At 27.8% G+C, this 14,468-nt stretch overlaps 1 protein-coding gene across 17 annotated transcripts in view; it reads right to left on the minus strand.

Annotated features, from left to right (window-relative positions):
• LOC123266811 (gamma-aminobutyric acid receptor subunit beta) overlaps nt 1-14,468 on the minus strand; it is a 162,689-nt gene that overhangs the window by 76,977 nt on the left and 71,244 nt on the right. For all 17 annotated transcript variants that reach the window (XM_044731243.1, XM_044731241.1, XM_044731237.1 and 14 more), the window contains exon 2: nt 6,325-6,422. In XM_044731243.1, coding sequence (XP_044587178.1) covers nt 6,325-6,422 — 98 coding nt within the window. The remainder of the gene's footprint in view (nt 1-6,324; nt 6,423-14,468) is intronic.

Below are 14,468 nucleotides of genomic sequence, written 5' to 3' on the forward strand. Positions count from 1 at the left end.
TACCGACTGAATCCAGTCTAAGTAGTATAGTAGCCACTATAGATCTTCCTGTATTGTGTAAACCCCGATGATCTTCAATTCCGCGCAATTTTCCTCTGATTACACTTTAAAAAATTACTTGATTGAAGAGAATTTTTTTTTGATCCAAGAACAAAATTGTTTGAAGAAAAAAAATTTTTTCATTCAAAATAAAAAAAAAATTTTTTTTCTTAATCTAACCTGATATTTATGTGAGACAATTTTACTTGTATGGAAATATTAAATTACTTCGTTTGAGATTAAAATTTTTAAATGCAAAACTAATTCTAAAATTTAATTAAAAAAAAAAATTATGCATTACACGGAAAAAAGTAAACTGTAATAAATAATAGTCGATTTATAATAAGTAATGATCAACTGCTAAAAATTACCATTTCAAACAGTAAAATCGCAATTTTCTTAATCACTTTATAATATTTATCATTTAAATGCTACAATTTATACTTTACATGGAAGAAAATACTATTTCAAACAGTAATATTCGCTATGTGAATGTCGAAAATGTTAAAGTATGATAATTAAGAATTTTGACTTTGATATTTATCATTTCGTACCTAAAGAATGATCGCATGATATGTTAAAAATATAAAATACAGTTACTAAATTTCTAATACAAGTAACGCTAATATTTACAAAGTAAAATGGTAAATTTTAAACGCAACGCTAAAAATCAAACTATAGTTATTGACTTGCTTGGACTGGTAAAATGTATATTTTAAGAGTAGAATTTTTACTGTTTCAAATGTTAAATTCTCCTTGATTGAGACCCCTTTCTACTCATCTGAGTTCCCCTTCTTCTCATAGAATGGACTATATATTGAAATGGCAATTTTTACTGTTTGAAACTGTAATTTTTTAAGATGACAGAGTCGTTATTTACTATAGTGACATCTACAACACTACTAATCATTTATTTTCGATGTTGAATTATAAATTGTGGCTTTTACACTTTCTACATTAAGTTCTGTAATATTTATATTTTTGCCACCCCGATGTCCGCTGTGCTGTTTGAAACTATAAAAATTAACCGGAATCCGAGTGAATTTTTTACTTTTTTCCGTGTAAAAAAAGAATAAAATTTAGCAGACAATATTTTTCCTGAATCAAGAAGTTTTTATTCTCATAATTGTAATTGACACAATAATGCTCGGAGTTTTTGCTGATTTATCACCTTGAAATTCAGAGATAAATTTGGTGTCGGAAAAAATGAGCCGGTCGAGACGGAAATAAATGAGGTGGATGTCTGTAATTATGCTGGGGGAATGAAAATAAAATAAAATAACAAGAAAAAAAGATAGAGAAAGGGATAAAAGATAGGATAAGAGTGTGTATACTTTTATTTGGATGGATGTAAGAGGGGGAGTATGTTTGTGTTGAGTTTGGACCAGGACCAGAAGATACTATTAACGGTAACCCGTGGCAACTCTCGACGTCCCAACATCCAACATTCAACATCCAACAGCCAACATCGATCGGTGTTTTACCGAAAGCCAAAGCCCCGCCCTAACGCCGGCGAGGTGTCCCGAAAATTTGACTTGTCTGCGACCGCTGTCGCCACAGCTGAATGATTCTGTTTGCAAAGGTGACAATGCCTCGGTTTTAAGCGAGAAAGACGGCCCACGATAGTATTGAGCTTCGTTGATCGAGAATATACTACACTGAATAGAGAGAATATAGACATAGATAGATCTATTCAAAGTGGATCAGCCAAGGGGTCACAGATGCCAGATGCCATTAACCCAAGCTATGGCTATTCCTGGAATCACTTTGACCAATCTGATCAGTTATTGATACATTCCCCTCAGCGCCTTATTAATACAATCTTTACTTTCAACTGTCTTGGTAATATTTCCTCCGTTTTTCCAGGAGTTATACGCACTTGGAATTTACTAGCAACTTTGCAGTCACTATGTGACTGCCGTGATTTGTGAACTGTAAAAAATTAAAATTTTGCTTTATTAAATAATTACTTTTGTTAAATTGCACTGTACTTTCTTGAATATTGACGTTTTTAAAAATATAAGCTCATCCCGATGTTACACTCATCAAGAGCTTTCATTTGAGTACCCACATGTATTTTTGATATATTTTTCATATATATATATATATATATATATATATATATATATATATATATATATATATATATATATATATATATATATATATAATATATAAATATATAAAACATATGAAAAATTGATGTGGGTACTCAAATGAAGGCTCTTGATGAGTGTAACATCGGGATGAGCTTATATCTTTAAAAATGTCAATAGTTCTCAAAATACAAGGTCATTTATTAATTATTGATATTTTTAAAAATGTAAGCTCATGCCGATGTTACACTCATCAAGAGCTTTCATTTGAGTACCCACATGCATTTTTATATATTTTTCATATATACATATATATAAAATATATGAAAAATTGATGTGGGTACTCAAATGAAAGGTCTCGATGAGTGTAACATCGGAATGAGCTTATATCTGTAAAAATGTCAATATTTCACAAGATAAAAAGTAATTTCTTAATTATGTATCTAGAGATAAAGCATTTTTGAATGCAACCTAAATACTTATTATAATAAATTAACTACCGGTTGGAATAAAATGAATCCTTGAAAAGGCACTTATTAAAGTCAAAACCTTTGCAATGACATTTTACTAAAAAACCGATTTTATCATATGACTATCCAAGAAACAAAATTTTTCTTCCTCTTAATAATATAAATAATCAATTTTTTTTTATAAAATTTTCGAATCTGCAAATAAAGTTTTTTTTTAATTTTAAAATTAAAAAAAAATTGATCAGTCTTTAATTTTTACGTAAATTCCTAATCTATATTTTCCAATAATTGAACCAAAGATTAATTATTTTAAACATTTGATATTCTTATAAACTAAAATTTTTATCAAAAATTGAAAAATATTTTCTTTTAATCTACTGTTTCGTTAGTAAATGAATATTTTCATAATTATTTCGATTAATCTCTAGATAATAATTTTTAAAAATTAAAAATTTTTATGATTCACTTTCTTTAAAAGACCTTTTAGAAATTTTCTATCTCTAAAAATAATCAGTTACTAAAAAAAAAGGACTTGTTAATAAAATATGCTTTTTTCAGTCTTCCAAGTGCGTATAACCCCTAAATAATTTTTCCTATAAATTTGATTGAAGATCACATTACTCAGCGGTTGTTAATTAGTTTAGTGTTGGTAAAAACCGAAAACATTTAATTCGTAAGCACCGGCTATCAATATAAAGCTGAAGAATGGAAATAAATAATAGTCATAATAAAAAAAAAAAAAAAAAAAAAAAAAAAAAAAAGAAAAGAAAAACATCAAAGGCATCAATCGATGAACACTCAACACCAGCAATTGCAAGTCTGCCGTTTATTGCTGGCCCTTGTCATTCTTTATTTTTCTATCTCTTTCACTTGTTCGAACTCTCAATGGCGAAAAAAAAAAAAAAAAAAAAAAAATAAAAAGTTAAAATGAAAATAAAAAACAAGTTTACCGATGGGAGTACAGGAGAGAAAAATTTCTGACAATCACACGTACAATTGGAGCATTGCTCTGGTCTCCAACTCGACCTTATACTTCGAGACGGTCTTTACTTATTTCGATACGATTATTGTACTATCGACCTCGCCTTTCCGTTCTATACTTCGGACAATAGGAGCCAACAGGAAGACGTCTTCTCTGTTCGTCCTCAGGAAGACAAAATAACAATAACAATAATAAAAAAAAAAATTTAAAAAGCTAACGATAAAAATAATAGTTTTAAAAGTTGGGACAAAATACTTTTATATTTTGATGAATTTATCTTGTTCTAAAGTACGATATAGCTTACGAGTACCAGTCGAGGATTATTCTGTATTTATACGTCATAAACTTTTTAAAGAAGATTGCCCCGAATCCTCATCGTCCGTTTAAGGATACGCTGATGTTGATGGAGGATATATATTTACAGTCGCGGATAAACGGAATAGAAATAAAACGCTGGATAAAAAATAAAACAAAAAATATCATGTTGAGAGTTTGATATTATGAGAAGAAGAAAGAGGAGGGAGAGGGGGAGGGGAATCAATAAATAATGTGCAGTGGAACGATTCAAAACTCGGTGAGTAGGGCACTGTGGAGACAGTCTTTATGCCGGGATGGCGACGGAACAAATTGCCATCATTTATTTATTCTCGACATGCCATCATGACTTGAAGTATCTCGGTTACTCACTACACTTATACTTTCTTCTTTCTTTCATCTACACTCTATTCATTTGCTCCTGTCCCACTACATACGGCTCTCTTTACTTTTTATTTATCCGAGTAATCAACCTTAGGATTTTATTTTTACACTGATAGAAGAATTTGTTCATATTTTTTATTAACTGTTGATTAATTATTTTTTAACAGGTGATTTATTAAATATTTATTAATTGTTAATATTGATGCGTAAAAAAGTAAAAATTACCAGAAAAATCTATTTAATTTACAGATTTAATTATGAATTACATTTTGGAAACTTTCGGGAATTTTTTTGACAGGGAAATTGAAGAAATTTGGGGATTGATTTTTTTTTATTTTATTAAAGGTACATTAAAAATTATTACTCTAAATTTTTATTAAAAAATATTTAATTATTACAAAGTTATTAACAATCTCGTACACTGATAGAAGGATTTCTTAGTATTTAAAAAGATTTCTTTGTATTTAAAAAATCATTTCTTATTATTTAAGAAATATTTCATAAATACTAAGAAATATAAATACTAAGAAATATTTCTTAAATACTAAGAAATATTTCTTAAATACTATGAAATATTTTTTAAATGCTAAGAAATGATGTTTAAGAAATGATTTCTTAAATACAAAGAAATCTTCTTAAATGCTAAGAAATTCTTCTATCAGTGTAGAGTACTAGAAAAAATTTCTTCCACACTGAAAAAAAATTGACTTGATTCAAGAAAAAAATTCTTGAGCCAAGAATATAATTTTGAAGAGGGTACTTATTTACCTTGTCTTGAATCAAGACAAAAAATTTTTGAATCAAGTAAAATTTCCTTCAATCAAGAATTTTTCTACTCAAATCAAGAATATTAAGTTCTTCAAAATTTTATACTTGATTCTAGAACATTTTTTTTGTGCATAGTCGCATCGATAACTCAAAAACGGATCGTCTGAAAATAAAAATCCAAATTGCATTTTAAACAGTAAGGATATACTTATCATTGCACGGAGGGAATTTAAAAAATTTTGATATTAAAAATTTTTTTAGCCGGGTTAAAACAAAAAAAAAAACAATAAAAATAATGAGAAAATTTTTAATCTGTCGCCATTTTTTTGAAAATTAAAATTTTCAAAATTCCGTACGTGCAACGATAACTACATCCTTATTGATTAAAAAGCAATTTTGGTTTTTATTTTCAGATGATTCGTTTTTGAGTTATCGATGCGACCATGGGGGAAATTTTTTCTAGTACTCTTAGAGATTGTTAATAACTTTGTAATAATTTAAAATTTCTTAATAATAATTTAGGGTAATAATCTTTAATGTATTCTTAATAAAATAAAAAAAATCTGATCCCCAAATTCCTTTATTTTCCCTGTCAAAAAAATTTCCAAAAATCACCTTAAATTCTCCCTTAATTTTTACATTGGAAAAAATTTTAATTTAACATTTGAAATCTTAACGTAATTATTTCTGTAATTTTCACAAATAATTTTTTTTTGTCTAGTTAAAAAATTGTTTAATAAACACAATTTATTAATTGTCGATAAATATTTATTTACAGTTAATAAATATTTTTTAACTGTTCATAATCTTTTATTAAAATGCTTAAATGAAAAGTAAGAATTGTAAATTCTATATTAATACTTTCTATAATTTTAAACAAAATTTTCTTCCAAAAAATTTTTTGATTATTAATAAAATATACATTTAATAAATCAAAAAATAATTTCCAAATAAAAAAATTACAAACAGTTAATAAATAAATAAATTCTTCTATCAGTGTAATTAAATTTAAATTTAACTTTTATTATTTTAATCAATAAATAAATAATTTAGTACTATCACTAGATTTTCTTGAATGTCACTTGAGTTAATTGGGTTGACTGCCTAAAATGCACCTAAAAATTTCTCTCAATGAATAAATATTGAGTGATAATTTAGTATAATTTAAAAAGAAAAAAATTTCGATGCAATGCCAATTCTTTGATTTAAATATTTTATTTAATAATCGATGAATGGACGAGCGATGAAAGTCGAAAAGATAACTACTCACCTCCATAGTTCGGCCTTACTCTTTTATCGTAACTAACTGAAAACGAATCTAGTATTGCTGAAATGTTAACGTCGCCCAGCATGCTGCCACCTGCCGCGCTGTAACAAAAAATAATTAAAAGTTTTTACTTAGCTTTAAGAATTATTCAAGCCTTTGAGAATAAGACGATTTAGTAAAGTGGAGGAGATACTGTGGGCTGTGGGTCCTACCCTTCATATTGAACTACTAACTCACACGTACACGTACTATACAGGCTAGACGTGGACTGTCGTAAAGTAAGCTGCTTAACGGGCACATTAAGAAACGCTTACCGAGCGTTTTCCATCGACCAATAAGCTACGTTGCAATCGCTAAATGCCAACTTAACTCTTTCTCTCTCAGAGGCTACTGCCCACTCTGACTAATTTATACTTTATTATCTTTTTTATAGCCCTAATACTATTTTAACGATTTATTCTTATCCCATTTGCTGTCTGCTTCGATTGAATAATTTAGTGCTTAAATCCGGTTAAATGTTTTACCTTTTTATTTTTTTCTTTATCCTTGAGCTTACAGGGAAATTAATTATTTAAAATTTCGTTTTGTTTTTTAAGATCAAAGAAATTTTTAAAAATTTTAGATTGACAAAAAATTAATAAATAAATACACGGAGAAAAAAATTTTGCTATAGGAATTCTATACACGGAAAAAAAAATTTCATTCTGGTAACGTAACTGTAGAGTTACCACAACTATACACAGTTTACTGTTCGTTGTAGAGTTACAGTAACAAAATTTTATTTAGTCCACAGATTCGGTAGAATCTGGCGCCAAGTTCCGTTCAAATCTGCTGTAAATGGAGCGCCAGACTACCGACTGTGTTTACTGTAAGCAGAACGGTATTTTGAGGTTGCAAAATTTTATTTAATTCTACGGTACTTTTTTTTCCTAAATTGTATATTATAACAGTAATTCATACTTTATTTTACTGTTATTAATTAATTATATTCACTTATAACAATTAATCTACTTGAAATTATTAAATTTAATCAGCACAAACTATAGCAACGCAAAAATTTCGATCCTGACTTTTTTTTCGATGGGCAAAGTGATCTGCCACAGACTAAATAATTCGAGAATGCATAGTAATCCTTCATTAGATGGGAAACTACAGTTAAAAATAGATATTTCACAGCTTGCATCTACACCCGCCAGGGTGCGCTGGAATTATTTTTACATAAACTGTAGTTTCAAGGGGATAGTTTGCTATAAAAAATGCAACCAATGCAAGATTTAATTAAGTTGGTACCAATTGTAAATTTTTATTATAATTACAAAAATACTAAAATCCGAACAAAACAGTTTCACTGTAAAAAATCGCGCCAAGTCCACGTTCATAAGACTATTAAGAAAAAATTTGTTTTTCTTTACAAAATATATAAAATAAAAAATTAAAAAATCAAGTAACCGATATGATTGTTTATGATTTTCGGAAATTAAAAAAAATTTTGTTATAAATTTAAAAATTAAGAAAAAAATTTTAGAACGTACTTGGTGTGCGTCATTGTGTATTTCAATTTTTTTTAATTTTGCAACCGCGCACACTAAATACGTTCCAAACTTTTTTTTTAATTTTTAAATTTGTAACAAAATTTTTTTTAATTTCCGAAAATCATAAACAATCATATCGGTTACTTGGATTTTTTAATTTTTTTATTTTATATATTTTTGTAAAGAAAAAAACAAATTTTTTTTTTCTTAATAGTCTTATGAACGTGGACTTGGCGCGATTTTTTCACAGTGAAACTGTTTTTGTTCGGATTCTGATAATTCAATGTTGTTGAGCTCTCAGAGCTCTACGGGATTGTTCTCAGAGCCAAACGGTATAGTTGGGAGCACTCTACGTTGTACAGTAGTGGAGTGCGCTGACATATTTCATAACCTTCTAAAATGACAAACAGAATTATTTTGTTACTAATCCATATTATTAAAAATATATGAGGTCAATTAAGTTCCCAATTTATTTATTTAAAGAAATAGGTTTTTTTTTTTTTTGTCAAATTGAATTTCGTTAGAACAGTTTTGTATTTATGGTTTTTCAAGGTTCATTTGCAGTGACTGTTAATTAAATTTATTAGTTGAATATATTGTGATAAGTGATAAGTTATCGGAATACATTAAAAAGACCCCATTTAACACAAAATAAAATTTGGTTTCGTTTATTTATCTTTTCTTGTACATATACGGTAGTGATTTTATGTCCAATATTTATTGATATAATTAAGAAAATAAGATAATTTTGTGACGACCATATTTTTATTTTACAAATAATTTTTATTTGTAATGTAAGTTCTATTATTACTTTATTTCTATTATAATACTATTCTTATTTGTCATATACAATTATTGTTGGCAATATAAATTCATTCTGCCGCATGTATTTATTAAATTATCAATGCTAAATTGTAAAAAAAAATTACTAAGCAGACTTCCAAAAATTTGTTATAGTCTCAGAACAATCCTGTAGAGTTGTGAGAGGTAAATAACGTTTATATAACGTTTAAATAACGTAAAGTACTCCGGATCCATTTCTACATGGAAATTTTTTACAGTGTATTTATTTTAATTAAAAATTTTTATCTACTTAATATTCTATTATTTTAAACTTTCTAAATTAAATATTAACTTTTTTTGATTATTTATTTTTAATTATTAAACATAAAAGTTTAATTATAAAAATTGTGTTAGTTAAAATATTATCAACACCGGAAAATTTATAACACCGATTTAACACCGAAAAAAAATATTTACATCGCTAACGGTGTTACTGCTACACCGATTTCGGTGTTGAATTTAACACCGGAATTTTTAACACCGTACACCGCATGGACTTACACCGGTTTTTTTTACAGTGTAAAGTATCTTAATATTTATCATTTTAATTGTAGTAGTTATTATTGAGGATGCTAATGATTACTATCGAGGATCATGATTTTTTATATGAAATTTAAATTAGCTTAGATGATAATTATTATACTTTGTGATGATAACTGTTAACATCTCTCAATTATTCCTATTATAAATATCTTTTTCGAGATTATAAAGTTTAAAGAAAAATTTCCAATTGTAAATTTTAAATTAAATGAGTTAATTCTGATAAACAATATTAATATTAGATAATAAAATTTATAATATTGATGATATTTATAAAATAATTTTAGACAGCTGTTAATAATATAAATAATTGTAAATAAAATGATAGGGTTAGTAGGTATTTTAATTAAGATCGTTTATTTAATAATCTAATTAGTAATTAACATTAATTCGACAGAACGAAAGTTTTAAAAATTAACAAAAAGATAAATAAAAAGTAGTACAACTAAGCCAGCGGGCAGTCAGGGAATAAATTATTAAGTTGTCAGTAGGTTTAACGGTAAAAAGAATTTCCAGAGAATCTTAATTTTATACTAATGAAGTTGTTTAATTAGTTTTGTCGTCGGGCTGACCCGAGAAGGCATTGACCAGATATTTAGAAAAAAATCCATTAACCCCCGGATTCTTTTTATAAAATAAGTTAATTAATTTTTAACGTCATAAAATATATTATATTATATTATATTATACGAAGTTGGTGCGCAATATTTCACCGCGAAAATAGGAAAATTCTAAAACCCGAGTAATTAGCTTATTAATATTTAATAATTACTTTAAAGACTTTGCCGTAGACGTAGAAAATTAAAATCTGAGTGAAAATAAAAATATAAATAATAATGGAAATAAAAAACAAACTTTTATCTGCAGACAACTCCGGTAATATAACATGCTGAGCTATACATTATTGTCGTTATTACCGTTAATTATCCATAATAATTTTCCAGTGTGGTTTGACTTCAAAAGAGCCTCCAACATATGCGCTGCTCTGTGTATAACTCGTGGTAACAGCCGTAATTTATCGTTAGCTTCACCCTATTTGGCACACAGCGTTCTTCCCTCTTCCTCCTCCTTCTCTCTTCCTCTCTTCCTCTCTCTCTCTCTCTTTCGCAGGCGCTTTTTCATTTTATCATCCATTTACTCTTTAGCCGACAACTCTTTACTTTAATAATTCAATGACAATCATCATTATAAACATTTGATGGTTAAATTACGCACAATTATACGCTTTAAAAAATCGAAAGTGAAAAAATTAAACACCGAGTAAATTTGGTGCTTTTTTTCAGTTTTGAATGTCAAATTACTAATTAATACTTCGAACAAATTATCTCAAGTCTTATTAAAAATCTTAACATTAAATATAAATGAAATTAATTACTTTAATACTACTGAAATCAACTTTTACACACTGAAAAAAAACAATAACTTGAATCAAGAGAAAAATTCTTGAACTAAGAAAATAATTTTGAAGAGTTTCAATGTCTTGAATCAAGACGAAAAATTTTTGAATTAAGTGAAATTTACTTAAACCAAGAAAACTTTTTTAGTTTAAGAATTTTTCTACTCAAATAAAAAATATGAAATTCTTCAAAATTATTTACTTAATTCAAGTCAACTTTTTTCTGTGCATGGAAATTTTCATCTATTTTCAACAAATAAATTATTTTAAGGAGAATTTTAAAAAAATGCTGCTTGTAAAAATAAAAAGAAAAATGATTTATTAATTTAAAAAATTTCTAAATACGTCTTTTTATTTTTAGTAATTATTTACAAGTGGAGTCCCTATTTTGGCCATATCTAGGTGAAAAATTAACATTTTTAATTTTTTTTTATTCTATTTGTTTTAAGGCGTATTTATAATAAAAAATATCGTGAAAGAAAAAAATAAAAATTTCGATAGTTTTTTTGCCTTCAAAAGTTGGAAAAAATTTTGGCTTTCATGTTTTTGGATAAAATTTCTATTTTATCTTTTTTTGATCTTTTTGATATATATTTTTTTGAAAAGTACATAAAAAAACGAAAAATAAAAAAAAAAAGTTGAGTATCACAATTTTATAAAAAATTTATAAAATTTTTTTTTTTAATTTGTAAAATTTGTTAAAATTGTGATAATCAACTTTTTTTTTTTAAATTATTCATTTTTTTATATTAAAAAAAAAATATATCAATAAAATCAAATAGAAATTTTGTTAAAAAAAATGAAAATTATAATGGTTGACCCCACTTGTAAATAATTACCTTATTTTTAAACGAATTACAACTATTTATTCATTGTCATTCACTGATAGAAGAATTTATCAACTGTTAATAATTTAATTTATTTGAAGACAATTATTTAATTTAATAAATTTTAATAAATATTTTTAACATTCAATAAATATTTATTTGGGAGGAAAGTAAATTTATTGACAGTTAATAAGTATTTATTAATAGTTAACAAATTATTATTAACAGTTAATAAATATTTTGTTGAGTGAATTTGTTAAGCTTGCAATGTCATATTATATGAAGATTGCTTATAAACAAAAGTCATCTTTATAAATTATTTGCATTAATTATATTACATTATAATAACGTTTGTTGTAAAATATCAAATTTTATCACAGCTCATAATTATCTTTTATATCTTTAAATATTAAAAAGGTTAATTTATTTAGTAAATTGGATTATTATCATGTATTCCAGCTATAGGGTTATAAAAGCGTTAAAAGAAAGTTATTTTTACTTTTTATTTGAAATAAATATTTGGTAACAGTTAACAACTATTCATTAACCATGAAGAAATATTTATTAAACGTTACTAAATTGGCCTTAATAAATTACTTATTAACTGTTAACAAATATTTATTAACATTTAATAAATCGTACTTAATAAATAATTTATTAACTGGTAATAAATATTTATTAAATCCTATGATATTAAAAAATCATTTATTAACAGTTAAAAAGCTTATTAAATATAAACAAATTTTTCTATCAGTGTTCAATAAAAAAATTAGGAAAACGGTTGACCTTAAAGGCCATCCCTGCAACTTCCCGCTAATTCCGTTAATACCTGGCCGCTTTTTTGAGCTCTTCGAGCTCAAAAGTACAATCTGTGTGTTGTTTTAAGCTCTCCGAGCTCACATCCGAGATACCTTTTCTATACTTTTGAGCTCTTTGAGCTCAAAAGTCTGATAGAAGTTTCATAGAACACTATTTTTTGAATGTTCATACCGCAATAACTTTTGAATGAATGAACCGATTTTTATGCGGTTGGCGGCATTCTACTTAGTTTTTTAAGCCTTATAAATACTTTCTAAGTTTCAATTGGTCAAACTAGAAATTTCGGAGTAACTCTGAAAAAACACTTTTTTCGGTTTTCTTTCGTTCACGATATCTCTCGAACGAATCAACCGATTTTGACCGGATTGGCGGCGATCGACGTGGTTTTTCAAGGTTGAGAGCTGATTAGTTTTTTAAATCGATCGGTTGAGCCGTTTAAAAGTTATCCCAAAAAAACCACTTCAGAAAAAAATTTTTTTCCTACTTTTTTTTAGATTTCTCCAAATTTCTCAAAATCTATCAGTCCGAATCGGTTCAAATTAACAGAAAATCTAAGTTTAGGGAAACCCTTTCGAATGGCACCAACTGCGATGAAATCGGTTCAACCGTTCAAAAGTTATAAGAGGTTTACATACTTACACAAACACACACACACACACACACACACACACACACATACAGACATAGTGACACCCTCGCGGGAATAGTCAGGAAAGCTTCTTAGGACCTCAAAACGTCGAGATCTGATGAAAACTCGATTTTCGAAAAACGGGGTAAAACCAATAATTTCCCGATTTTTGAAAATTTTCAATTTTCTTAGCGGGAAGTTAAAAATAATTTACTCCGGACTGATTAAATAAATAAAAAATCATTTACTCCGCGAATTTTTTCCCTTGCAATACCAGCAAATAATTAAAAATAAATCAACGGTTTATAATTACCGCTAATGCTCGTGCCCGGAATTAATGGACGTATATTAAATCCTACCTGAATATATGTGCGTACATACATATATTATATAGATGAACGTATGATATAATCAGAGACATGCTCGTCAATTTCTCATCCGTATCTAGAGATTCTCGAGCGGAAATTGATTGATAGACTAATGAGATTCGGTTCGCCGTTGGGTTTTGTCGGTAATTACTTTAGAATCCACCGGAATCAAGGGACATACTCAGCTGTGGCCCGTGTCGGTGAGTGTACACGGGGCTGTGGTGTTTCGACCCTTGAGAAACCGATGAAAGCAACACCCGAGGGCTTTTGTAGCACCTCCCCTTCCAGCTGTCACGAGTCCGGATCCGGCGAACTACAAAGACACTGTCATCGGACCGCCAAATTTTTGTTTTATTTTATTCGAAAGTTGGAGTGTAATAAATTTTGAAAAGTGTCAACACTCGAAAAGTGTTTTGTTGAGGAGAAGAGGAGAAGCTAAAGCTCAAAGCGTAAGCTCGAGGGCCGTGTAGTCGAGCGGAGAAGATAGATAGACTCTCAGAAGGGGTTATAGAATTGCATAATCAAGGTACACGGTTACTCAGACGAGCAGGCCCTCGATTGCTACTTGTGATGTACACTCGGTAAATATTAGTCTATTGAATAGTTGTAGGATCGGAAAGGAGAGGAAGGAGGAGGTTAATTGAGTCTCAAGTGCCTAGTGTCGGGTCTATTATCGCTGAGAGCTCTAACCACTTTTATATTATTTTATATATTTAATATTTTATATTTATTGCTCATGGATTTACCAAGAAAGTTACTCACCAAAGTTTACTCCCCAATTTAGCTTATTTTTGCAATATACCTTCTCATTGTTTCTAACTCTGGCGTATCACCGTAAAAAGTAAGTGACGTCGTTGCGTCAAATGGACTCGTAAAAGTTTATGTTATCGTCGTCAACTGTATTAACCTTTAAAAAAGCTGGAGAGCTCAAGTTACTTTTTTGAGAATAAAACAAACAGATTACATCCTTTGGGGATCCTCTGACATACATAGGAATATTGTTCTTATCTTCAAATATTTTAGGATAAGAATGATCATAATAGTGATTAGGAGCTACAGTTGTTATGTGATTGAAGAGAATTGCGGATTTGGGATAAAAATTTTTAGTATTTTTAAGAACAATATAATTGAGTTTCGGTACTTTTGAAATAAATTTAAAAATTATATTGATATGATAGGGACAAATATCTAAAA

This window comes from Cotesia glomerata, linkage group LG6, assembly GCF_020080835.1.
Source record: "Cotesia glomerata isolate CgM1 linkage group LG6, MPM_Cglom_v2.3, whole genome shotgun sequence".
In the NCBI taxonomy this organism is placed as follows: Eukaryota; Metazoa; Arthropoda; class Insecta; order Hymenoptera; family Braconidae; genus Cotesia; species Cotesia glomerata.